Raw genomic sequence first — 25880 nt, forward strand, 5'->3', positions numbered from 1 at the left:
GGAGCAGGACGCACGCTGGCGGTGGCGGGGAGGAGGGAGACGCACGCTGGGGGTGGTGGGGAGGAGCGGGACTCATGCTGGGAGTGGCGGGGAGGAACGGGATGCACGCGGGGGTGGCGAGGAGGGGGGAGACGCACGCTGGGGGTGGCGGGGAGGGGGGAGACGCACGCTGGGGGTTACGGGGAGGAGGGACACGCACGCTGGGGGTGACGGGGAGGAGGGACACGCACGCTGGGGGTGACGGGGAGGAGGGACACGCACGCTGGGGGTGACGGGGAGGAGGGACACGCACGCTGGGGGTGACGGGGAGGAGGGACACGCACGCTGGGGGTGACGGGGAGGAGGGACACGCACGCTGGGGGTGACGGGGAAGAGGGACACGCACGCTGGGGGTGACGGGGAGGAGGGACACGCACGCTGGGGGTGACGGGGAGAAATGGGATGCACTCTCGGGGTGGCAGGGAGGTGGGGACGCACGCTGGGGGTGGCGGGGAGGAGCAGGACACACGCTGGGGGTGGCAGGGAGGAGGGAGACGCATGCTGGGGTGACGGGGAGAAGGGGGACGCAAGCTGGGGGTGGCAGGGAGGAGGGGGACGCACCCTGGGGATGGCGGGGAGGAGCGGACGCATGCTGGGGGTGGCGGGGAGGAGCGGGACGCATGCTGTGGGTGGCGGGGAGGGGGGAGACGCACGCTGAGGGTGGCGGGGAGGAGCAGGACGCACACTGGGGTTGGCGGGGAGAAACGAGATGCACGCTGGGGGTGGTGGGGAGGAGGGGGACGCACGCTGGGGGTGGCGGGGAGGAGGGAGACGCACGCTGGGGTGATGGGGAGAAACGGGATGCACGCTGGGGGTGGCAGGGAGGAGGGGGACGGATGTTGGGGGTGGCGGGGAGGAGCGGGACGCATGCTGTGGGTGGCAGGGAGGAGGGAGACGCACACTGGGGGTGGCGGGGAGGAGTGGGACGCACACTGGGATTGGCGGGGAGAAACGGGATGCATGCTGGGGGTGGTGGGGAGGGGGGAGACGCACTCTGGGGGTGGCGGGGAGGGGGTAGACACACTGGGGGTGGTGGGGAGGAGAGAGACGCAAGCTGGGGGTGGCGGGGAGGAGCAGAATGAATGCTGGGGGTGGCTGGGAGGAACGGGATGCACGCTGGGGGTGACGGGGAGGGGGAAGAAGCACGCTGGGGGTGGCGGGGAGGAGGGAGACGCATGCTGGGGGTGATGGGGAGGAGCGGGACGCACGCTGGGGATGGCGGGGGACGCACGCTGGGGTGGTGGGACAGGGGTCATTCCTCAGAGATCAGGGGGTTTACACTTCCCTACATGATCATGTACAGCCTCTAGGCAGCCACCACCATATACAGCACGGACAGTGGCACTGGGTGACATCAGTGCCTGCCACTCACCTAGGCTATGTCCCCACACAGCAGTGACAAGTGATCAGAAGCCCCTGCACCATGCATCACACGGGACTCATCACCCCGGTATACAGACACGACACAGCCCGGCAGATGCGGCCACTGCAACCCTCCTCCCCTGCCTGGCCTGCAGGCGGCAGCACACCACGTTCATCGTCATCCAGGCCTCATCACCTGACACTCCCAGCCCTCCTGAGCCCGGGCTGTCACTGCCCTAAACACGTGCGCACCTCAATACAGCAGAAGAATCGGAGGAGCCGGACCATAGATGGGTGAGGGATCCGAGACCCCTGCAGCAGCTGGAAAAATGCGGTGGGACGGCAGGCCGGAAGAATGAAGTGGATGGGTGGCCCGGAAGAATGACGTGGGTGGGCAGGCAGGCCCGGAAGAATGAGGTGGGCAGCCTGGAAGAATAAGGTGGGTGGGCGGGCAGGCCCAAAAGAATAAGGTGGGTGGGCGGGCAGGTCCGGGAGAATGAGGTGGATGGGCGGGCAGGGGGCGGACTTAATTAAAAAGAAAAAACCTTGCAAACTTGCTCAGGTGCCACCCCACGCAATCCTGAATCCTGGTGACCTAGACACGTGCCCATGGGTGCCTAATGGTAAATACGGCCCTCGTCAAGGTCCCGAAGCAAAATTATTGTGACTCCTATTTTTAAAGTGAGCTTATGTGGTGGTATTCCAGGAGGCTCCAAAGAATTCAGGAACTCCTATGGATACATTACGGCTTGTTCACTCTCCATGACTGAATCAATGGACATGTCTGTGGTCGCTAGACCAAGCAGTCTTCCCTGAATTATTAGATTTATGGAGCTGACACTATCATTTTTAGGCGCTAGGATTGCACTTTCACAAAGCCACTGATGGTTGTTAAAATTGTTACAAATATCAGGGAAAACTTGGTCAATAAGTTCCATTACCGAATACATCATTTTTCAAAAATCTTCCGGAAAGGAAATGTGACCAGTAGTGGAATCAGTAGGGAACCTATCATTCCCAAGGCAAAGTAGCTGGTGTGTAAATTTGTCCGCAGTTGTAATTCCCATCAAATGAACCCACATATTAGTAGTAAGAGTTTGCTTCTGAACATGTATCCACAGTAGAGATGAGCGACTTTGCCTTTTTTACGTTCGAGTCGCGTTTCATGAAACCAGACTTTCTCAAAAGTCGAGTCAAGCGAAATCGGCCGACTATCGGGAAAAGTCGGGGTCCGACTGAAACACGAAACCCAATGCAAGTCAATGGGGAAGCAAAGTCGTCAGGGAGTGGAGGACAGTAAACACACCTACAGTGCCCATTTCAATGCCAACGACATCAATTCTTATTACTTAAGCTTGTCAACCTTACTTTACTTTATAATAATAGTTACGCATTGAAAACCGGGGGTTATTTGGCTAAAGTTGTGGGGGGGGGTAGGGCTGGCTCCAGGTTTTCTTGTGCCCCGGGCGAAAGAGTGTCAGTGGGCCCCTTTAACACATACCACAATTCATGATGCTTTGATACGGCAGAGAAATATTGGTATAGTGCAATGACAAATACTTCACTTCCTACATTACATGACTGATATCTATTTTAAATTCTACAATAGCTCAAAAACCGGACAGTATATTCATCCATACAGTATTATGGCCACCACATAGTGCACCATACAGAATAATGAGCCCCATATATTGCTCCATACAGAATAATTGGTCCCATATAATGTTCCATACAGTATATGATGAGCTCCACATAATGCTACAGTATATAATGGTCCCCATATAATGTGCCATACAGTATAGCACGGTCCCCATAGAGTAGAATGAGCTCCACATATTGCTCCATACAGTATAATGAGTCGCATATAAAGCTCCATACAGTATATGATGGGCCCCATATATTGCTCCATACAGAATGGGCTCCATATAATGCTCCATACAGAATAGGCCCCATATGTGCTCCATATAATGCCCCATACCCTATATGATGCCCCATAAATAATGAACCCCATATGATGCTCCAGTATATGATGGGCCCCATGGATGATGCTCCATTGTATGATGGACCTATATAAAGCTCCATATATAATGGGCCCCATATGATGCTCTAGTATATGATGGGCCCATATGATGCTCCAGTATATGATTGGCCCCATGGATGATGCTCCATTGTATGATGGACCTACAGTTGTGGCCAAAAGTATTGACACCCCTGCAATTCTGTCAGATAATACTCAGTTTCTTCCTGAAAATGATTGCAAACACAAATTCTTTGGTATTATTATCTTCATTTAATTTGTCTTAAATGAAAAAACACAAAAGAGAATGAAGCAAAAAGCAAAACATTAATCATTTCACACAAAGCTCCAAAAATGGGCCAGATAAAAGTATTGGCACACTCAGCCTAATACTTGGTTGCACAACCTTTAGCCAAAATAACTGCCACCAACCGCTTCCAGTAACCATCAATGAATTTCTTACAATGCTCTGCTGGAATTTTAGACCATTCTTCTTTGGCAAACTGCTCCAGGTCCCTGATATTTGAAGGGTGCCTTCTCCAAACTGCCATTTTTAGATCTCTCCACAGGTGTTCTACAGGATTCAGGTCTGGACTCATTGCTGGCCACCTTAGAAGTCTCCAGTGCTTTCTCTAAAACCATTTTCTAGTGCTTTTTGAAGTGTGTTTTGGGTCATTGTCCTGCTGGAAGACCCATGACCACTGAGGGAGACCCAGCTTTCTCACACTGGCCTACATTATGCTGCAAAATTTGTTGGTAGTCTTCAGACTTCATAATGCCATGCACACAATCAAGCAGTGCAGTGCCAGAGGCAGCAAAGCAACCCCAAAACATCAGGGAACCTCCGCCATGTTTGACTGTAGGGACCGTGTTCTTTTCTTTGAATGCCTCTTTATTTCTCCTGTAAACTCTGTAAACATTCTTCCAAAACATTTTAGGCTTGGGGTCTTCCTGGATCTCCTACCATACAGTCCCTTTTCATTCAGATGCCAACGGATAGTACCGGTTGACACTGTTGTACCCTCGGACTGCAGGGCAGCTTGAATTTGTTTGGATGTTAGTCGAGGTTCTTTATCCAACATCCGCACAATCTTGCGTTGAAATCTCTTGTCAATTTTTCTTTTCCGTCCATATCTAGGGAGGTTAGCCACAGTGCCATGGGCTTTAAACTTCTTGATGACACTGCGCACGGTAGACACAGGAACATTCAGGTCTTTGGAGATGGACTTGTAGCCTTGAGATTGCTCATGCTTCCTCACAATTTGGTTTCTCAAGTCAGACAGTTCTTTGGTCTTCTTTCTTTTCTCCATGCTCAATGTGGTACACACAAGGACACAGGACAGAGGTTGAGTCAACTTTAATCCATGTCAACTGGCTGCAAGTGTGATTTAGTTATTGCCAACACCTGTTAGGTGCCACAGGTAAGTTACAGGTGCTGTTTATTACCCAAATTACAGAAGCATCACAAGATTTTTCGAACAGTGCCAATACTTTTGTCCACCCTCTTTTTTATGTTTGGTATGGAATTATATCCAATTTGGCTTTAGGACAATTCTTTTTGTGTTTTTTCATTTAAGACTAATTAAATGAAGATAATAGTAGCAAAGAATTTGTTTGCAATCATTTTCAGGAAGAAACTGAGTATTATCTGACAGAATTGCAGGGGTGTCAATACTTTTGGCCACAACTGTATATAATGCTCCATATATAATGGGCCCCATATGATGCTGCAGTATATGATGGGCCCCATGGATGATGCTCTACTGTATGATGGGTCTATACACTTTGTGCAAAATTGTAAGGCAAATTAGTATTTTGATCACATCATCCTTTTCATACATGTTGTCCTACTCCAAGCTGTATAGGCTTGAAAGCCAACTGCCAGTTATGTAAATCAGGTGATTTGCATCTCTGTAATGAGGAGGGGTGTGGTCTAATGACATCAACACCCTATATAAGGTGTGCTTAATTATTAGGCAACTTCCTTTCCTTTGGCAAAATGGGTCAGAAGAGAGATTTGACAGACTGTGAAAAGTCAAAAATTGTGAGATGTCTTGCAGAGGGATGCAGCAGTCTTGAAATTGCCAAACTTTTGAAGCGTGATCACTGAACAATCAAGCGTTTCATGGCAAATAGCCAACAGGGTTGCAAGAAGCGTGTTGATAAAAAAAGGCTCAAAATAACTGCCCATGAATTGAGGAAAATCAAGCGTGAAGCTGCCAAGATGCCATTTGACACCAGTTTTGCCATATTTCAGAGCTGCAATGTTACTGGAGTATCAAAAAGCACAAGGTGTGCCATACTCAGGGACATGGCCAAGGTAAGGAAGGCTGGAAAACGACCACCTTTGAACAATAAACATAAGATAAAACATCAAGACTTGGGCCAAGAAATATGTTAAGACAGATGTTTGTAAGGTTTTATGGAGTGATGAAATGAGAGTGACTCTTGATGGGCCAGATGGATGGGCCTGAAGCTGGAACAGTAAAGGCCAGAGAGCTCCACTCTGACTCAGATGCCAGCAAGGTGGAGGTGGGGTACTGGTATGGGCTGGTATCATCAAAGATGAACTTGTGAGACCTTTTCGGGTTGAGGATGGAGTGAAGTTCAACTCCCAGACCTACTGTCAGTTTCTGGAAGACACCTTCTTCAACCAGTGGTACAGGAAGAAGTTGGTATCGTTCAAGAAAAACATGATTTTCATGCAGGACAATGCTCCATCACATGCATCCAAATACTCCACAGCATGGCTGCCCAGTAAAGGTCTAAAAGAAAAAATAATGGCCCCCTTGATCACCTGATCTGAACTCCACAGAGAACCTGTGGTCCCTTATAAAATGTGAGATCTACAGGGAGTCAAAACATTACACCTCTGGGAACAGTGTCAGGGAGGCTGTGGTGGCTGCTGCATGCAATGTTGATCGTAAACAGATCAAGCAACTGACAGAATGCATGGATGGAAGGCTTTTGAGTGTCATCGTAAAGAAAGGTGGCCATGTTGGTCCGTTTTTTTTTCTTTTGGTTTTGAATGTCAGAAATGTTTATTTTTACATTTTGGGTTGTTATATTGTTTACCTGGTGAAAATAAACAAGTGAGATGGGTATATATTTGGTTTTTATTAAGTTGCCTAATAATTCTGCACAGTAATAGTTACCTGCACAAACAGATATCCTCCTAACATAGCCAAATCTAAAAAAAAAAACCCACTCCAACTTCCAAAAATATTAAGCTTTGATATTTATGAGTCTTTTCGGTTGATTGAGAACATAGTTGTTGTTCAATAATAAAAAGAATCCTCTCAATTACAACTTGCCTAATAATAATTATGCAAACAGTGTATAATGCTCCATATATAATGGACCCCATTAATAATGCTCCAGTGTATAATGGGCCCCGTATATGATGCTCCAGTGTCTGATCTGCCCCATTTATAATGCTCCAGTGTATGATGGGCCCCATTTAAAATGCGCAGGTGTATGATGGGCCCCATGGATGATGCTCCAGTGTATGATGGGCCCCATTTATAATGCTCCAGTGTATGATGGGCCCATATAATGCTCCATATATAATGGGCCCCATATGATGCTCCAGTGTATAATGGGCGCCTATCTATGATGCTCAAGTGTATGATGATCCCCATATATAATTCTCCAGTGTATAATGCTCCCCATATATTGCTCCGAACATTAAAAAAAATTAAATACCTCTCCTCGCTGGGCACTGCTCTACTCTAGACGCCTCAGCGTCTCCATCTTCCAGCTCTCCGCACTTGGACTGTTCAGGCAGAGGGCGTACAGACGTGACATCATCGCGCTCTCTGATATGAATGTCACTGTCAGGAAACACAGAAGAGGTCACAGCGGTGGAGCAGGGAGAGGTAAGTATTGCAAGTGCTGGTGCCCTGAGCAAGCAGGGGGGGCCCACTCGTCGGTGACAGCAGTGGCACAGGGCCCCTCATAGTACAATGGTGTCTGTGATGGCGAGTGGGCCCCCCCACCGTCAGACTTTTGAGTACTGTGAGGGGCCCTGTGCCAGTGCCGTCGCCCACAAGTGAGCCCCCCCACCTGCTCAGGGCCCCGACACTTGCCCGGGTGCACCAGGTGCGGACGCCTGCCCTGGGGGGGACAACCCAGTTAGGAAGGTGGAAAAAACTGACATATGTTGAGGTGTAGGCTGGACGTTCAGCAGCTGCAAATGGAGGAATTGCAGAAGTCGGAGGAAGAGGAGGACAAAGCGAGCCATTTTGCTGGCAACCTATGTGTCATCAGGGGAAGGTGGTACAAAATCCTTTGAAACCCAAGCATGGTTCATTTTAATGAACGTGAGATCACCAACATTTTGGGTCGACAGCCGGGTCCTTCTTTCTGTCAGGATTGATCCAGCAGCACTGAAGACTCTTTCTGATAGCACACTACCAGCAGGGCAAGCGAGCTCCTGTAAGGCATATTGTGCCAATTCAGGCCAGGTGTCCAGTTTAGAAGCCAGTAGTCAAAGGGGAATGAACTGTGAGGGAGAACATCGATAGGGGAGGAGAGGTAATTTTGAACCATAGTTGACAACTGATGTCTCCTATCTGTTGCAATCGATTCAGTTTTAACAGTCATGTGAGCGGTCCTCGAGAAATCAGTCCACAACATGGTCATGAAATCCCTGTCTCCAACGCCAGTTCGGCTGTGTGCACCACGAACATCTCTTCCATTTGGCCCAGTATGGATCGTGGTAGAACCTGCACCGCTGCTGTGTGCTGGGAATGCCTCTAACAAACGGTTTACCAGAGTAGCTTGTTTGTTCGCCAATATTAGCTCTAGGTTCTCCTGTGGCATGATGTTCTGTAATTTGCCTTTATAGCGTGGATCGAGGATGCTGGCCAACCAGTAGTCGTCATCCTTCAAAATTTTGACAATGCGGGGGTCCCTTTTTAGGATCCGCAAGAGATAATCACACGTGTGGGGAAAATGTTCCAGGTGTCAATAATGCACTGACAGTGGTGGGTGGAGGAGCACTTTCTGCCAAATCCATATCTCTCCAGTCACGCACAAACCATGTACTTGACCTTGGCAAGCCAACATTTTCTCTTGCCCCCTGTGAAGCATCCTCCTCCCCAAAATAATCATCCCCCTCATCCTCCTCCTCTTCCTATTCTTCCTCCACCTCATCCAGGACAGTTCCCTGAGTAGACAATGGCTGACTGTCATCAAGGCTTCCCTCCTCCTCCTCTTCCTCCTCCGCTGCAGGCTCCTGATCCTTAATCTGCATCAAAGTTTGCATGAGCAGACGCATAAGTGGGATGCTCATGCTTATGATGGCATCATCTGCGCTTACCAGCCATGTGCATTCCTCAAAACACTGAAGGACTATACAGGGGTCTTTCAGCTTTGACCACTGCACACCCAACAACTCAATGTCTGCCCTCAAACTGCCTGCCCGTGTATCCTCCCACAAATGCATTACAGCCTGCCTCTGTTCGCACAGCCTCTCAACCATGTGCATGGTGGAGTTCAACCTTGTTGCAACGTCTATAATTAGGCGGTGCATGGGGAGGTGGAGCGATCGCTGCAGCCTCTGCATACAACTGGAGTCTACGGGCGAGCGACGGATGTGTGAGCACAGTCTTCGCACCTTATGGAGCAGGGCTGTTAACTCCGGGTAATTATTTAGAAAGCACTGCACCACCAGGTTTAAGGTGTGAGCCAGGCAAGGTATGTGTCTGAGTTTTGCAAGGGCTATGGCCGCCACAAAATTACGGCCATTATCACTGACTACCTTGCCTGGCTCAAGATGTAGACTGCCCAGTCATGATTCAGTTTCTCGCTGCAAGTAGTCGGCCAGTACCTCCCCGGTCTGTCTTTTGCCCAAAGACATCATCTTTAAGACAGCCTGCTGATGCTTACCACTAGCTGTTCGATAGTGGGACACCTCGTGTGCAACACTGGCAGCTGCGGATGGAGTACTCGTGCAACTTTCGCTTCTGGAGGAGGAGGGTCGAACGCCTACAGCCAACTGTTTCCTATACTGTGGGCTAGGCAGCACTGTCCCACCGTCGCTGTCCCCTGTGGACCTTGCATCCACCACATTAACCCAGTGCGCAGTGATGGACACGTATCGGCCCTGGCCATGCCTACTGGCCCATGCATCTGTTGTGAGGTGCACCTTTCCACTCACTAATTGTTTGAGTGCATGGACAATGCGGTCTTTCACATACAGGTGGAGTGCAGGGATAGCTTTTCTAGAAAAGAAGTGCCAACTTGGTAGGTCATAGGGTGGGACAGCATAGGCCATGAGCTCTCGGAACGCTTCGCTTTCAACCAAACGGAAGTGCATCATCTCTAATGAGATCAGTTTGGCAATGTAGGCATTCAAAGCCAATGTACGTGGATGAGAGGATGAGTACTTTCTTGTCCTATTCAGAGTGTCTGGTAGGGTGAGCTGGACTTGAGAGCTGCATATGGGGGAACTAGTGGTGGACCTGACGGACTGACAGGGGGTTGGTGATGGTGATGGTGGTGATGGCCTAGATTCAGTCTTTCATTGCAAAACCATTGTGATTCCCTGACTGCTTTGGCCTTGTGACGACACCTCAACATTTACCGGTGGGCTTACAGTGGGAGAAGTGATGGAGCGTTGCTGGCTACCTTCAGTCGGAGCAGGTGCACATGTGCTACCTGAGGTTTTGTAGTCCATCCACTCTTGCAAGTGCATGGTGGCTAAATGTCTAAGCATGCAACTGGTATTCAAATTTCAGAGATTTTTCCCTCGGCTAAAGGTCCTTCCGCACTTCTTACAGATAACCTTTGCCTCATCAATAGGATTTTGGTCAAAAAAGTGCCACACTGCAATCTTCCTACTATGGTATAAATTTTCAGGACTTGCACGCTGTGCTAATTTGACCATCTGGCCAAGCTGTCCTGCAACTCATTTTGTTTTTTTACCATGTTTTTGGACAGCTACGGGCCTGCCAGATAACCGCTGCTGCGATGACGATGCCTGCTGCGGATTCTTCTCCTCTTCTGAGCTATTGCCAGCGGGACCCTCTTCCCGCAATGGATGCCAATCTGAGTCAACAACTGGGTAATCCATCACCTTCTCTTCAATTTCTTCTGCACCTTCCTCTGTGTCACCGTGTAAGGTGGTATAGTATGTGGGAAGGGGCACCTGAGTTTCATCAGGGTCAGATTCTGTCTCAGTAGACTGCGAGGGCAATGTAGTGCTCTGCGTCACTGTACCAGCAGAATCATCTAGCAGTGGCTGTGCATCAGTGCACTCCATATCAGATTAATTTTAGACTGGGGAATTCAGGATTTGACTTGATAACCCAGGCATAGTATGTGAAAAGAGCTCCATGGAGTAATCTGAAGTGTGGCCTGCCGCATCCTTCACTTTTGGTGGGGGTGAAGGACACAAGGAAAGGTGTTGTTCTTGACCAGAAGCCTGCACTGACTACTCAGTGCTTGCAGTTTTTGAAACTTCAGAAGAGGAGGCGATAGAGCTGGAGGCTGTTTCGGCAATGTAAGCCAAAACCTGTTCCTGATGCTCCGGCTTTAAAAGCGGTTTACCTACTCCCAGAAAAAGGAACCTTACAGGCCTTCTTGAGCGAGACAATGGCGCAGACTCAACATTTCCTGCCTGAGATGCTATTGTGCCTTTGGCATAACCAGCAGATGCACCATCACCACCATCAGTACCAGCTGCCCCCCTCGCCCACGTCAGCAGCCTCTTCCACCATACTTCATGTGTGGGAAAATGTACCAAAAATACCAGCAAATATATGGTACTATATGAGGAGCATACAGCTGTATAAGGTGTAGTGAAAAATTTAAATCTCCGTATATACAGTTGTGGCCAAAAGTATTGACACCCCTGCAATTCTGTCAGATAATACTCAGTTTCTTCCTGAAAATGATTGCAAACACAAATGCTTTGGTATTATCTTCATTTAATTTGTCTTAAATGAAAAAACACAAAAGAGAATGAAGCAATTAGCAAAACATTGATAATTTCACACAAAACTCCAAAAATGGGCCAGACAAAAGTATTGGCACCCTCAGCCTAATACTTAGTTGCACAACCTTTAGCCAAAATAACTGCGACCAACCGCTTCCGGTAACCATCAATGAGTTTCTTACAATGCTCTGATGGAATTTTAGACCATTCTTCTTTGGCAAACTGCTCCAGGTCCCTGATATTAGAAGGGTGCCTTCTCCAAACTGCCATTTTTAGATCTCTCCACAGGTGTTCTATGGGATTCAGGTCTGGACTCATTGCTGGCCACCTTAGAAGTCTCCAGTGCTTTCTCTCAAACCATTTTCTAGTGCTTTTTGAAGTGCGTTTTGGGTCATTGTCCTGCTGGAAGACCCATGACCTCTGAGGGAGACCCAGCTTTCTCACACTGGGCCCTACATTATGCTGCAAAATTTGTTGGTAGTCTTCAGACTTCATAATGCCATGCACACGGTCAAGCAGTCCAGTGCCAGAGTTAGCAAAGCAACCCCAAAACATCAGGGAACCTCCGCCATGTTTGACTGTAGGGACCATGTTCTTTTCTTTGAATGCCTCTTTTTTTCTCCTGTAAATTCTATGTTGATGCCTTTGCCCAAAAAGCTCTACTTTTGTCTCATCTGACCAGAGAACATTCTTCCAAAACGTTTTAGGCTTTTTCAGGTAAGTTTTGGCAAACTCCAGCCTGGCTTTTTTATGTCTCGGGGTAAGAAGTGGGGTCTTGCTGGGTCTCCTACCATACAGTCCCTTTTCATTCAGACGCCGACGGATAGTACGGGTTGACACTGTTGTACCCTCGGACTGCAGGGCAGCTTGAACTTGTTTGGATGTTAGTCGAGGTTCTTTATCCAATATCCGCACAATCTTGCGTTGAAATCTCTTGTCAATTTTTCTTTTCCGTCCACATCTAGGGAGGTTAGCCACAGTGTCATGGGCTTTAAACTTCTTGATGACACTGCACACGGTAGACACAGGAACATTCAGGTCTTTGGAGATGGACTTGTAGCCTTGAGATTGCTCATGCTTCCTCACAATTTGGTTTCTCAAGTCCTCAGACAGTTCTTTGGTCTTCTTTCTTTTCTCCATGCTCAATGTGGTACACACAAGGACACAGGACAGAGGTTGAGTCAAATTTAATCCATGTCAACTGGCTGCAAGTGTGATTTAGTTATTGCCAACACCTGTTAGGTGTCACAGGTAAGTTACAGGTGCTGTTAATTACACAAATTAGAGAATCATCACATGATTTTTCGAACAGTGCCAATACTTTTGTCCACCCTCTTTTTTATGTTTGGTGTGGAATTATATCCAATTTGGCTTTAGGACAATTCTTTGTGTTTTTTCATTTAAGACAAATTAAATGAATATAATAATAACAAAGAATTTGTGTTTGCAATCATTTTCAGGAAGAAACCGAGTATTATCTGACAGAATTGCAGGGGTGTCAATACGTTTGGCCACAACTGTATGTATCTCATATCTATGTAGCTATTTATCTATCAATGTATCTGATAGCTATCTATTTCTATGGACCACCCCTTGAGGTGGAGATATGGTGAACAGCCATCCCACCCATCTCTTCAGCTGTTCACAAAAAAACCCAGCCGTGTTAAAGTTAATTTAAGTCTCTCAGCACCTGTGACACTGGAGCATTAAATCCGGGTTTATATCACCAAGTTTTACAAACTGGATGACACATATCTCCCGTGTGATCACCTTACAATATCAAATATTTATGTATATATCACACAATCTATATCTCCTAGCTATCATCTATGTATGTCTATGTGCATATATCTATGTATGTCTATGTGATATTATTTATATCTTAAATATCTATAAATTTATAATACTATGTATATCTGTGACATTTATCTATCATCTACCTCTAAATCATATATATATATTAACCATATTACAAATTAAATAGATTAATTTAAAACATTTTTATAAACATTCCTTGTAAAAATTTTATCACCATTACATAAGAACTTTCCTTGAAGCGGTGTATTAATAACTTTCACTTTGACATGGGGGCGTTGCTTCACTCTGGAGAAAGCAACAAATAGCTACCCATGTCCAAAGGATGGTTAGGTCCAGTGACACGCTGTAATGTGTATTTTTGGGTCCAGTGACACGCTGTAACGTGTATTTTTTAGGTCCAGTGACACGCTGTAACGTGAATTTTTTAGGTCCAGTGACACACTGTAACGTGTATTTTTTGGGTCCAGTGACACGCTGTAACGTGTATTTTTTACGTCCAGTGACACTTTAACGTGTATTTTTTAGGTCTAGTGACATGCTGTAACATGTATTTTTTGGGTCCAGTGACACGCTGTAATGTGTATTTTTTAGATACAGCAACACACTAACTTTTTTTTATTATTCTAATTTTCACTGATTCAATTCATTCTAATTTTCATTGATTTAGTGGAGTCTAATCTTCACCGATTCAGAGGCTGCTGGCAGGCTGCCGGCGCGTCACAGCATCTGTCAAACAATGACATTGGTGTGACACAGTTCATAAATAAACAGATAAATCAACTGCACATGCGCTCCCTGGGTTTGCGCCGGCCACAGTCATGTGCCTCTACAAAGATGGCAGTCTGACTTACTGCGCCTGCGCGTAAGTCGTGCAGGCGCGGTGAATTATTTTGCTACGGCTGCCCAGCGGGGAGGGTGCCCCAGCGGTCAGGATCCCAGCGGCGGTCAGCAGCATTCCAGTGATGGTCTGGATCCCAGCGGCGGGTGGGATCCCAGAGGCGACCTGGATCCCAGCGGTGGGGAGGGGTTCTTGTGGCATGGGGTCTTGCAGTGGGGGAGTCCCAGCTGCGGGGGGTCCGGCGGTGACCCGCTGGTGGTACTGCGCAAGGGGCTGGAACATCCATTACTTGGGTGTTCCAATATGGTGGTCGGCGTACTTCGGGCAGCGCAGTGAATTATGGGATTCGAGGACGGAAGTGGATGACGGACAATTTTAGGTAAGTATATATTAGATGGTAGTACTTCCCCCTGTTACCGTGATATTCACTAATGAGGGAACCTTACAGTTGAGTTATGTTACTAACCCGTTTCACAGCTGGAAGAGAAAAAATTTAAACCTAACTTTTATTGAAGTCATGTTAAAATCAGAATATAGACTAAGTGAAATCAATATGATAATAAAACCTCAAAGATACAGTCATATGTAAAAGTTTGGGCACCCCTATTAATGTTAACCTTTTTTCTTTATAACAATTTTGTTTTTTGCAACAGCTATTTCAGTTTCATATATCTAATAACTGATGGACTCAGTTATATTTCTGGATTCAAATGAGGTTTATTGTACTAACAGAAAATGTGCAATCTGCATTTAAACAAAATTTGACCGGTGCAAAAGTATGGGCACCCTTATCATTTTCTTGATTTGAACACTCCTAACTACTTTTTACTGACCTCTTGAAGCACTAAATTGGTTTTGTAACCTCATTGAGCTTTGAACTTCATAGCCAGGTATATCAAATCATGAGAAAAGGTATTTAAAGTGGCCACTTGCAAGTAGTTCTCCTATTTGATTCTCCTATAAAGAGTGGCATCATGGGCTCCTCAAATCAACTCTCAAATGATCTGAAAACAAAGATTATTCAACATAGCTTTTCAGGGGAAGGATACAAAAAGTTGTCTCAGTGATTTAACCTGTCAGTTTCCACTGTGAGGAACATAGTTAGGAAATGGAAGAACACAGGTACAGTTCTTGTTAAGCCCAGAAGTGGCAGGCCAAGAAAAATATCAGAAAGGCAGAGAAGGAGAATGGTGAGAACAGTCAAGGACAATCCACAGACCACCTCCAAAGACCTGCAGCATCATCTTGCTGCAGATGGTGTCACTGTGCATCGGTCAACAATACAGCGCATGCATAACGCCTTTTTGTATGACCAAACAACTCAATCTTTGTTTCATCAGTCCACAGGACCTTCTTCCAAAATGTAACTGGCTTGTCCAAATGTGCTTTTGCATACCTCAGGCGACTCTGTTTGTGGCGTGCTTGCAGAAACGGCTTCTTTCGCATCACTCTCCCATACAGCTTCTCCTTGTGCAAAGTGCGCTGTATTGTTGACCGATGCACAGTGACACCATCTGCAGCAAGATGATGCTGCAGGTCTTTGGAGGTGGTCTGTGGATTGTCCTTGACTGTTCTCACCATTCTTCTTCTCTGCCTTTCTGATATTTTTCTTGGCCTGCCACTTCTGGGCTTAACATGAACTGTACCTGTGTTCTTCCATTTCCTTATTATGTTCCTCACAGTGGAAACTGACAGGTTAAATCTCTGAGACAACTTTTTGTATCCTTCCCCTGAAAAGCTATGTTGAATAATCTTTGTTTTCAGATCATTTGAGAGTTGATTTGAGGAGCCCATGATGCCACTCTTCATAGGAGAAACTAATAGGAGAACTACTTGCAAGTGGCCACTTTAAATACCTTTTCTCATGATTTGATACACCTGGCTATGAAGTTCAAAGCTTAATGAGGATACAAAACCAATTTAGTGCTTCAGGAAGTCAGTAAAAAGTAGTTAGGAGTGTTCAAATCACGAAAATGATAAGGGTGCCCATACTTTTGCACCGGTCAAATTTTGTTTAAATGCAGATTGCACATTTTCTGTTAGTACAATAAACCTCATTTGAATCCAGAAATATAACTGAGTCCATCAGTTATTAGATATATGAAACTGAAATAGCTGTTGCAAAAACCAAAATTGTTATAAAGAAAAAAGGTTAACATTAATAGGGGTGCCCAAACTTTTACATATGACTGTATATTCACCTGGTGAGATAAGACAGAGCAATAATTCAGAGCATAACCATTAGCAACAGATCAATATCAATGTATACAGTAAGTGCTCCAGAAAAACAACGCTCATATAGTAAATATAGTTAGATCTCACAAAAATGTAGCACTATTGTATCACAGCCCCTGCCAATATTTATGGCCACAACTGTTTTATCATCCTTCCATAATGGTAGTTCTGCTTCACGTCACTTGTCTTATCTATTGCGTTATTTCTGTGCTGTGTTGTGCATAAATGTGATTCTTCAGATTTTGTATTAGTCTATGCCTGATGAAGAGACCTGCGTAGTCTCGAAAGCTTGCAATGTGTTACCTTTTAATGGCAAACTGAAAAGATGGTATCAACCACTGAGGACTCTCAATTCTGAATATTTTTCTATCTACTGGCTAACATAGTATAAAGATACATATCTATCCCCAGGAGCATCGCCTTGGGGCTGTATAGCATGATTAGTGTGGTCAAGAAAATGCTCACTAGTTGTCGTGCCCACGTGGAAGCTCATGCCCTTACAAAGGCAGTACCCAAGTGTAGGTCTGCCACTGTATAACAAACCCTCAGGCAAAACTAACAGGTCAAGGAAATTCTTATCCTCTCTTGCTGACAACTTTATCTTCCAAAAGGTAAAGGAGAAAACAAGGGGAACTGCTACCTTGGATCTAATCCTTATAAACAGGGAGGAAATGGTTGAGGAGGTAAAAGTGGCTGGGACCCTAGGAGGTAGCGACCATGCTATTTTAGAATTTTGGATAACTAGAGGCGGAAGACCTGTGAAGACTCAGACGTCAAGGTTAGATTTCAGAAAGGCAGATTTTAAGGGATTCAGAAAGAGAATTGGAGGGATCCAATGGCTGGATATCCTTAAAGACAAAAATGTCCAGGAAGGATGGGAAATCTTGAAAAATGAAATTCTCAAAGCACAGTTGTTAACAATTCCGAAAAGAGGGAAGAATAGGAAGCAGTTAAGGAAACCAGGATGGATGAACACAGAACTTAAGCACATGCTAAAAAGGAAGAAAAAAATGTTTATAAAATGGAAAGAGGGAGGCATATCTAAAGAAGAATATAATGCTGTCTGCAGAACCTGCAGGGCACAAATCAGATTATCTAAAGCTGAAAATGAATTGAGGCTTGCAAGAGATGTCAAAAGCAATAATAAAGGATTTTGGGGATATGTCAAAAGTAAAAGAAAAGTCAAAGATGCTATAGGATTTTTACAGGATGAAAATGATGAAATGGTAAGACAGGATGTTGAGAAGGCTGAACTTTTAAATTCCTATTTTGCATCTGTTTTCTCTCAGAAAGGAAATGTAACATCAACTGTTATTCACTGTCCTATTAAGGGAATAGAAGAATCCAGGATATCTATAAACAGAAAGATAGTGAGGAAACACTTAGCTAACCTAAATGTATTCAAGTCTCCAGGTCCAGATGAATTACACCCCAGAGTACTGAAGGAGATAGCAGAAGAAATTTTTGAACCCCTCTCCATAATCTTTGAAAATTCTTGGAGAACAGGAGAAGTGCCAGAAGACTGGAGAAGAGCAAATGTTGTTCCTATCTTCAAAAAGGGGAAGAAGGTGGACCCAGGCAACTATAGGCCGGTGAGTCTGACTTCTATACCAGGAAAGATCTTTGAACAAATTATTAAACAACATGTATGTCAATACCTGGATAAGAATGAAGTGATTAAACAGAGTCAGCATGGGTTTGTAACTAATAAGTCATGTCAGACTAATTTAATTTCCTTCTATGATGGTATTACTGATTGGGTGGATCAAGGAAATGCTGTAGATATAGTATATCTTGACTTCAGCAAAGCATTTGACAAAGTCTCTCATACAATCCTTATTGAAAAAATGACTAAGTATGGAATGGACAAGGCAACTGTTAGGTGGATTCATAACTGGCTTAGTGATCGGACCCAAAGAGTGGTCGTAAATGGCTGCACATCCAGTTGGAAGAATGTCTCAAGTGGGGTACCACAGGGCTCTGTCCTGGGCCCTGTATTGTTCAACATCTTTATCAACGATTTAGATGAAGGAATTGAGGGTAAACTGATTAAATTTGCTGATGACACAAAGCTAGGAGGGATAGCTAATACTAGAGAAGAGAGAGAGAGGATTCAAAAAGATTTAAATAAACTGGAGCAGTGGGCAGCAACTAACAGAATGGTTTTTAACAGGGAGAAATGCAAAGTACTACATCTGGGCAATAAAAATGAAAAAAGCATATATAGAATGGGAGGAATAGGGCTAAGTGACAGCACATGTGAAAAAGACTTGGGTATACTAATAGATCACAGACTGAATATGAGTCAACAGTGTGATGCAGCAGCAAAAAAGGCAAATGCAATTCTAGGATGTATTAACAGAAGCATACAGTCTAGATCACGTGAAGTAATTATTTCCCTCTACTCCTCTTTGGTCAGACCTCATCTGGAATATTGTGTCCAATTTTGGGCACCACATTTTAAAAAAGACATCAACAAACTGGAGCAAGTTCAGAAAAGAGCGACCAGAATGGTGACCGGTCTGCAAACCCTGTCTTATGAGGAAAGGTTGCAGGATTTGGGAATGTTTAGTTTGCAAAAGAGAAGACTGAGAGGAGACTTAATAGCTGTCTACAAATATCTAAAGGGCTGTCACATTGTAGAAGGATCAACTTTATTCTCATTTGCACAAGGAAAGACTAGAAGCAATGGGATGAAGCTGAATGGGAGGAGACACAGATTAGATATTAGAAAAAACTTTTTGACAGTTAGAGTGATCAATGAGTGGAACAGGCTGCCACGAGAAGTGGTGAGTTCTCCTTCAATGGAAGTCTTCAAACAGAGGCTGGACAGACATCTAACTGGGATGATTTAGCGAATCCTGCTTTGAGCAGGGGGTTGGACCAGATGGCCCAGGAGGTCCCTTCCAACTCTACGATTCTATGATTCTATGATTCTATGATTCTATGATTCTATGATTCTAAATTTGTCAGATCTGAGGAAATATCAGGGGAGTGTATTTGGGGGGCTCAAAAAGCGACCTGTAGTAACAGGAACTCCTCAAAGAGGCATGCAGGATGCTGCACTAACCAACCTCTGCAAGCCCGTTTGAAGGATTCTTGTTACTACAGGTCTCTTCTTGAGCACCCCAAAAATATACTCCCCTGATGATTCCTCAGATCTAATGAACTTATGGGTTGTTAGATAGTCGCAGACCTACACTCGGGTACTGCCCTTGAGCTTCCACATGGATCATGACAAGGGTAACTAGTGACCATTTTTTGACCACACTAATCATCCTATACAGTCCCTCAGCGATACTCCCTGGACTGTGATACAACAGCACTACATATGGGTGGGATCTAAGCATATTTATTACAAGAGCAATGTTTTGATTGCGCTCCTATACACTGATTTTTTTCTGACTTTTTCTGATATTTTTCTGGCTCTACGTATTATCTCCCCAGGAGAATATATTCTTGAGGTTCTGTTACCATATTGATTTCACTTAGGGCATATCACAATTTTAACATGACTTTAATCAGTTAGGTTTTAACTTTTTCTCTCTCCCGGCTGTAGTACAATTTTGTACTTTTGAAAGTGTTGATATCATCATAACAATAGATGTCTATATACTATTGCTCATCTAGATTTTTTTTGTTTCCCTTAGTGATTTTATCATTTTATATCTATGTGACTCAAAATATTTATATTGATTATTATCGTGTCATGCTAATAGGATGTAAAATGCACATTATCAAAGCATCTAACAGCACCTTTGGCTAATCAATATGCACACAGTGATACACTTGTACATAGAGAGTCATATCAATTTATTACAAAGCTCATATCTGAATGAAAATGTTTACAAATTAAAAATGTATAAAAAATATTGTACTTTATAACATTGTATTAGAATTTACAACAAATAATAGTATATACAGTACCTCCTATAAATATAAACTCATGGGCCATACACACAGTGAACAAGTCTGCAGGACAGTGTTCAAACCACCAAAAGATTGAAACACAGAAAAACACAGTATAACAAATGTATAAAAATACTCTGTTGTAAAAAAGTAACAGTAAACAGCAAGTGCTATTAAAAAGATGATAGCAAAACAAGGTATTTGGTTGATACTTTTTTTTTTTTGCAAAAAATGTATACTAAGCCGCTCTACCAAACGTCAAGGTAACCCATATCAGAGCAGTCCCTAACCGATGTATTTAAAACCTGACCATGTGTATGGTACCTATATGAGCAGGATTCAGAAAGGTAATGTCCGATGTGGACACGCTGTGGAAGACGGCGCATGGCCCATGTGTTTATATTCAATTGGTTTCTTGTTTCTGCAAGATTAGGGAGGTCTCCACCCCTCCCTTGTGGGCCATGCACATATAAGCCGTCTTCCACAGCGTGTCCAAAACGGACATTACCTTTCTGAATCCTGCTCATATAGGTACCATACACATGGTCAGGTTTTTAAATACATTGGTTAGGGACTGCTCTGATATGGGTTACCTTGACGTTTGGTACAGCAGCTTAGTATACATTTTTTGCAAAAACGTATCAACCAAATACCCTGTTTTCTTATCTTTTTACTAGCACTTGCTGTTTATTGTTACTTTTTTACAACAGAGTATTTTTATACGTTTGTCATACTGTGTTTTTCAGCGTTTCACCTCCTATAAATAGTAGTAAAGTCTAAGTTAATTTTACACATTTACTTGTTAAGATCTGGAGAGTTTAATTGCTGTGGAACTAAGATCTGCACTAGTTCTACAGGTTCACTAGGAACGTTAAATTGCTGGTAAAGTAGCCTCAATTTTATTAAGACAAAGCATTCTACAATTGAAAGAAATATTTGCGTCAATGTAGTACTACAATAGAGTAGATAGCAAATGATGTTGCCATAAGGAAGACTGCATGCGTGTAACATTGTAACCTTGCTGTGTAATTCATGACATGATAACGTTCTTCCAGTGGTTGTTCCAGTACAGTTAATAGATGGTTTTTCACAGTTATTCCAGTTTGCTGTATGTTCAGTAACAGAGTAGTCTATTTCACTAATATTTTCAATTGGAGAAGTAATAGTAGATGTCGTCATGTCATATATATTAAAATTATCCCGGGAATTTGACAATGTTGCTGGCATATATGAACTGGTCTTCTGCCCTTTAATTGTTGTGGAGGGACAAAATATTGCTTCTGCTGCCATTACAGGTATAGCCTTCAACACTGGAGGGTTTATACAAAGAAGTGCCATATGATTCGAGATCTTTTCGGTGTTATTTTCTAACCAGGACTTAAAGTCTTTAAGCTTGCAATCACACATCCAAGGATTGTCCTCAAGATGAACCCTTTGAAGCTTGGGTAGCACATTGAACAAGTTCCCTGGAAGAGTAGTTATTTTGCTATTATTCATATATATATATTGGAGATTAGGAAGAGGTTTCAATAAATTTTCAGAGAGGTCAACAAATGTATTATTGTACAGTGAAAGAATTTGAAGACTTCGTAGATCCTGGAATAGTCCCACGGGAAGATAGCTTAAGTTATTAGTGTGTAAATACAGTTCTGCAAGGTTGGTCAGACCACTGAAAGTATCTTTGGGAAGAGAGTATAGTTTTGTGTTCTTCGTTAGGACAAGAACTTTCAAATTTGTTAAGTTGCTAAAAATGAAATTCGGTATAGTTGAAAGGGAAGTGCCCCATAAACGTAGGGACCTGAGGTTGTCTGTTTTACCAAACAGTACATTCGGCAGTTCAGTTAATGGATTTCCATATAGAGACAATGTCTCTAACTGATACAAGTAGAGAAATAATCTATCAGCCAACGTTTTTAGATGATTTTTTTGCAGTAATAACTTTTTTAGTTTTGGAAGTTGATAAAATGCTGCTTTGTCAATAATCTCAATTACATTTGACTGTAAATGAAGTTCAACCAGTTCCGTGAGGTTATCAAACATCCAATATAGTAATTCTACCAATAGATTATCATTGAGCATGAGAATTTTTAATTTAGACAAGGATTTAAAAATATTTTTAGGCAACGCTTGGATCTTATTAATAGACAAGTTTAAGATTTCCAATCTGCTCAAGTTATTAAATACAGATGGATCAAGGTTAAATAATGCATTTTCATCCAGGTACAAGTGTTCTAAGTTCATTAACGCATTAAAGGTTCCAGAAGGCAGAGAGCTCACATTGTTTTTCGATAGCCTAAGTGTTTTCAGAAGAGGAAATTTTTCAAAAGCTCCTGGTTTTATTAGAGAAAATTGATTGCTCTGTAAGAACAGGCGTACAGTAAAAGGCATTTGTTGGAAGCTGGACTCTGTTAACTCTGTAGCTTGTGTGCCACTTACACGGACATATGTAAAATTATGCGGAATGTTGAAAGTGGCTATGTCTGTAACTGCTTGATCTTCGCAAGCTACTGAATCTTTCACTATGCATTTGCATCTCCCAGGACAGACTGTAGCTGCGGCAGCAAAGCTTGGCATGATCAACAGCAACAATAAAATCATGACTAATGAAGACCCTAGAAAGCAGAATGAATAAAAATGGTGCTTTAGTAGTAAATTATAAAATGTACAAAATATAAAAATACATTACACTTATTTAATAGCAAATTATAAAAAAACCTAGATTTAAAAAAAAACAAAAAAAAAAAAACAGCCATGCATGCACCAACAGAATATAAAATTAGCCTACCTTTGCAGATACTGTGCCACATTAAAGACAGATCTCATAAAAATAATAAACTACGGGACTGCCTTTATATAGAAAAGCAACAAAGTGCATCCTGCTGATAACCCCAATGCTGTCAAAGGTCTAAAGACAAAGTTATAAATATCATCCTAACATCCTTAGAAGAAACAGAACAAAGGCAAACGAAAGTTGGCATATTCCTTAGCTTATCATAGTTAAGAAATTGACAATAAAACATTAACTTATTAGATGCAAAATGTATCTGTAAAGCTTCAGAAGCAATAGTGTTGAAACATCTAGGGTGGAGAACAAGTGTTTATGGAATGAAAATGACATTCTCTGCTACTTTTTGGGACCAGAGGAAACAAAACATATGCAAGAATAAAAATGTTTGGCTAGCAGACGAGCGGGGGAATACCGCACAGGGCCGGCCCGAGAGATTACGGCGCCCTAGGCGAAACTATTTTGTTGCGCCCCTACTATTCTTGGCAGTAGATGAAAACTTGGGATATAAATTTAGGAGCAAAATAAACCACAACAACAATGATTAATTAACTCTCTCCTAACTCTTTAATCTTCTGAGAAGTTGTATAGGACAAATATATACAAAGTAATCAATAACACAAAACAAAAACGACCATAGGTAATTAAAATTTTTGTTTCCTTGCCTTTTTTTTGAAAAGGATGACACTAACTCACCGAGATTAATTTGTTTAGCAACTTCAGATTCTATCGAAATTGTTGCCAACCCAACCAACCTCTCTTGCGTCATATTTGCCCTTAAATATGTACACTTTTCTTTCCATCCCTAAAACGTTTTGCCTTTTGAAAAGATTTTTTAGAATTTTTTCTCTGGCGCCCCCTTTGGGTCGGCGCCCTAGGCGGCCGCCTAGTTCGCCTATACGTTCGGGCCGGCCATGATACCGCGATTAGCCCGTGCATGCCAACTCCACACCTCCACTAGCTTCATATGGACCTACTCATTTCTTCCTGTGTTATACAGTGACAGTTCCAAACAGGCTAGCGTCCACGGCACCTCTAAGGGGATTTATACATTTTTCCATGTATTGCCATACATTCTTTTTGCAAGGCTTTTAATTCAGCACACCTATTTTCATAACAGGAGATACTATTTAGATCCACATGATATTATAAAATTTCCATAGGAATTCTTATCTGGATACCGGATTATCATTCCGTGATAGCAGTCGGCAGACTGACGAAGGCCGATTGTAGGCTGAAACGTCTTTTCTAGGACTGCAAAAAATACATAAAAAAATACATAAAATAAATCAAGTCTGCAAAGGATTATTCAGTTGAGTGCCAAGTTACATTATTATTCACTTTGGTCTGGGTAACCTACTTGTGCACCCTGCGGTAGTGCCACGCTATATTTGACACAGTTACCTCCGGTCACAGACGTCAGGTGATGGGAGTACCTCTAATAAAAGCGAGAGTAGGCGGTGGCATTTGGGAGTATTCATCAGCCGGCGCCTGCGCTATAAATAAATGATAAAAAACAGGCGTGGGTTTGTTCGCCTTTATTTTTGAGAACCAACATGGCAAAACCGACAGCTGTGAGCTGCAACTCTCAGCTGTCAGCTTTATCATGGCTGGTTATCAAGAATAGAAGGGTCCCCACAATGCTATTTTAAATTATGTAAATAAATAATTTAAACACCTTGATGTCACCCCATTTTTTACAACCAACCAAGCTAAAGCAGACAGCTGATGGCTGGTATTCTCAGGCTAGTAAGGGGCCATGGATATTGCACCCCCAGCCTAAAAGTAGCAGCCTACAGCTGTCCCAGAAAAGGCGCATTAGGCTAGTTTCACACTAGTGTTCTTGGGTGCAGCACAGGGCCACCGCTAAGCCCCGCCCCAGCCACATCCCCTCTGGTCAGTTCCTCCTCTGATCACATGAGGCTGCATGCAATCAGCATATCCTATATATTTAGCATTGGATACGCTGATCGTGCGCTGGTCTGATTTTGCTGGTGCTGTGCTCAGTGCACAAAAACACACTGTGTTGCATTTTTGTGCTCTGGGAGCAGCGCCAAAAGGGCGCAGCGTCAGCAAAATCAGACCGGCGCATGGTCATGCAATCAGAGGAGGAACTGACCGGAGGGGGTGCAGCTGGGGGCGGGGCTTAGTGGCAGCCCTGCACTGCGCCCAAGAATGCTAGTGTGAAACTAGCCTTAGCTGTACAAATTCTGGCACTTTGACCAGTTCTTCCCACTTGCCCTGTGGTGGTATCAAGTTTGGTTCATATTTGTGGGGGTGATGTCAGATGTTTTATGGCTGTTGACATCAAACCCACAAGATAGCAATGGAGAGGTGTTTATAAGATGCCTCTCCATTACTACCTCCATTGTCAGATTGTACATAAACACACATCCAGTATAACGTCCTTTATTTGAACAAAAAACAGTTTTTTGTTTTTTATTTTTAAATAGAAAAGTTATACTCATCTTATGCCCATTCCATTGAAGCCCAGGTCCCCTGTAAAAAAACAGAATATAATAAACAAACACTCACCTAACGCCCATGCCATTGAATGACAAAAGACTGACTTTCAATGGAAATGACAGTCTTTTGTCATTGGTATATTGGCTCTCTGACCGAGCACTCCACCCTCCAGCATGTGGTGGATTTTAATTAAGAAATGACAGTCAGCCTTTTGTCATTTGTATATTAGCTCTCTGACAACTCCGCCCTCCAGCATGTGTTGGATTTTAATTACAACAGGGTCCTGTCTACCTATACAATGAGACTTTGAAGAGAGGTATTCACATCTACCCAGGAATTCAGACTTCAGTCTTATAGAGGTATTCACACTAGAAACGTAGGACACAGCAGATTTCAGGCCGCCTTGTCGTTGGCTGCTGGGCATGCATGAATTGGCCAAATTATGTGCCAAGCATCTAATTTTTTTCCT

General features: G+C 43.7%; 1 protein-coding gene across 1 annotated transcript; it reads right to left on the minus strand.

The window, feature by feature from the left end:
• Positions 1 to 20889: 20889 nt before the first annotated feature.
• Positions 20890 to 24781, minus strand: LOC141092498 (uncharacterized). The gene is made up of 3 exons (XM_073578683.1): positions 24306 to 24781; positions 24127 to 24199; positions 20890 to 22772 (listed from the first exon to the last, which is right to left on the minus strand). The coding sequence occupies exon 3, from the start codon at positions 22756 to 22758 to the stop codon at positions 20956 to 20958; it is 1803 nt and encodes a 600-aa protein (XP_073434784.1). The 5' UTR covers positions 22759 to 22772; positions 24127 to 24199; positions 24306 to 24781; the 3' UTR covers positions 20890 to 20955.
• Positions 24782 to 25880: the final 1099 nt, after the last annotated feature.

Source organism: Dendrobates tinctorius, unplaced genomic scaffold (genome assembly GCF_039654945.1).
Source record: "Dendrobates tinctorius isolate UK_male_01 unplaced genomic scaffold, ASM3965494v1 ptg000060l, whole genome shotgun sequence".
Taxonomy (NCBI): Eukaryota; Metazoa; Chordata; class Amphibia; order Anura; family Dendrobatidae; genus Dendrobates; species Dendrobates tinctorius.

Excerpts from the sequence above, each read along its gene's own strand:
- LOC141092498 (XM_073578683.1), bottom strand. The coding sequence starts at position 22,758 with ATGATTTTATTGTTGCTGTTGATCATGCCAAGCTTTGCTGCCGCAGCT.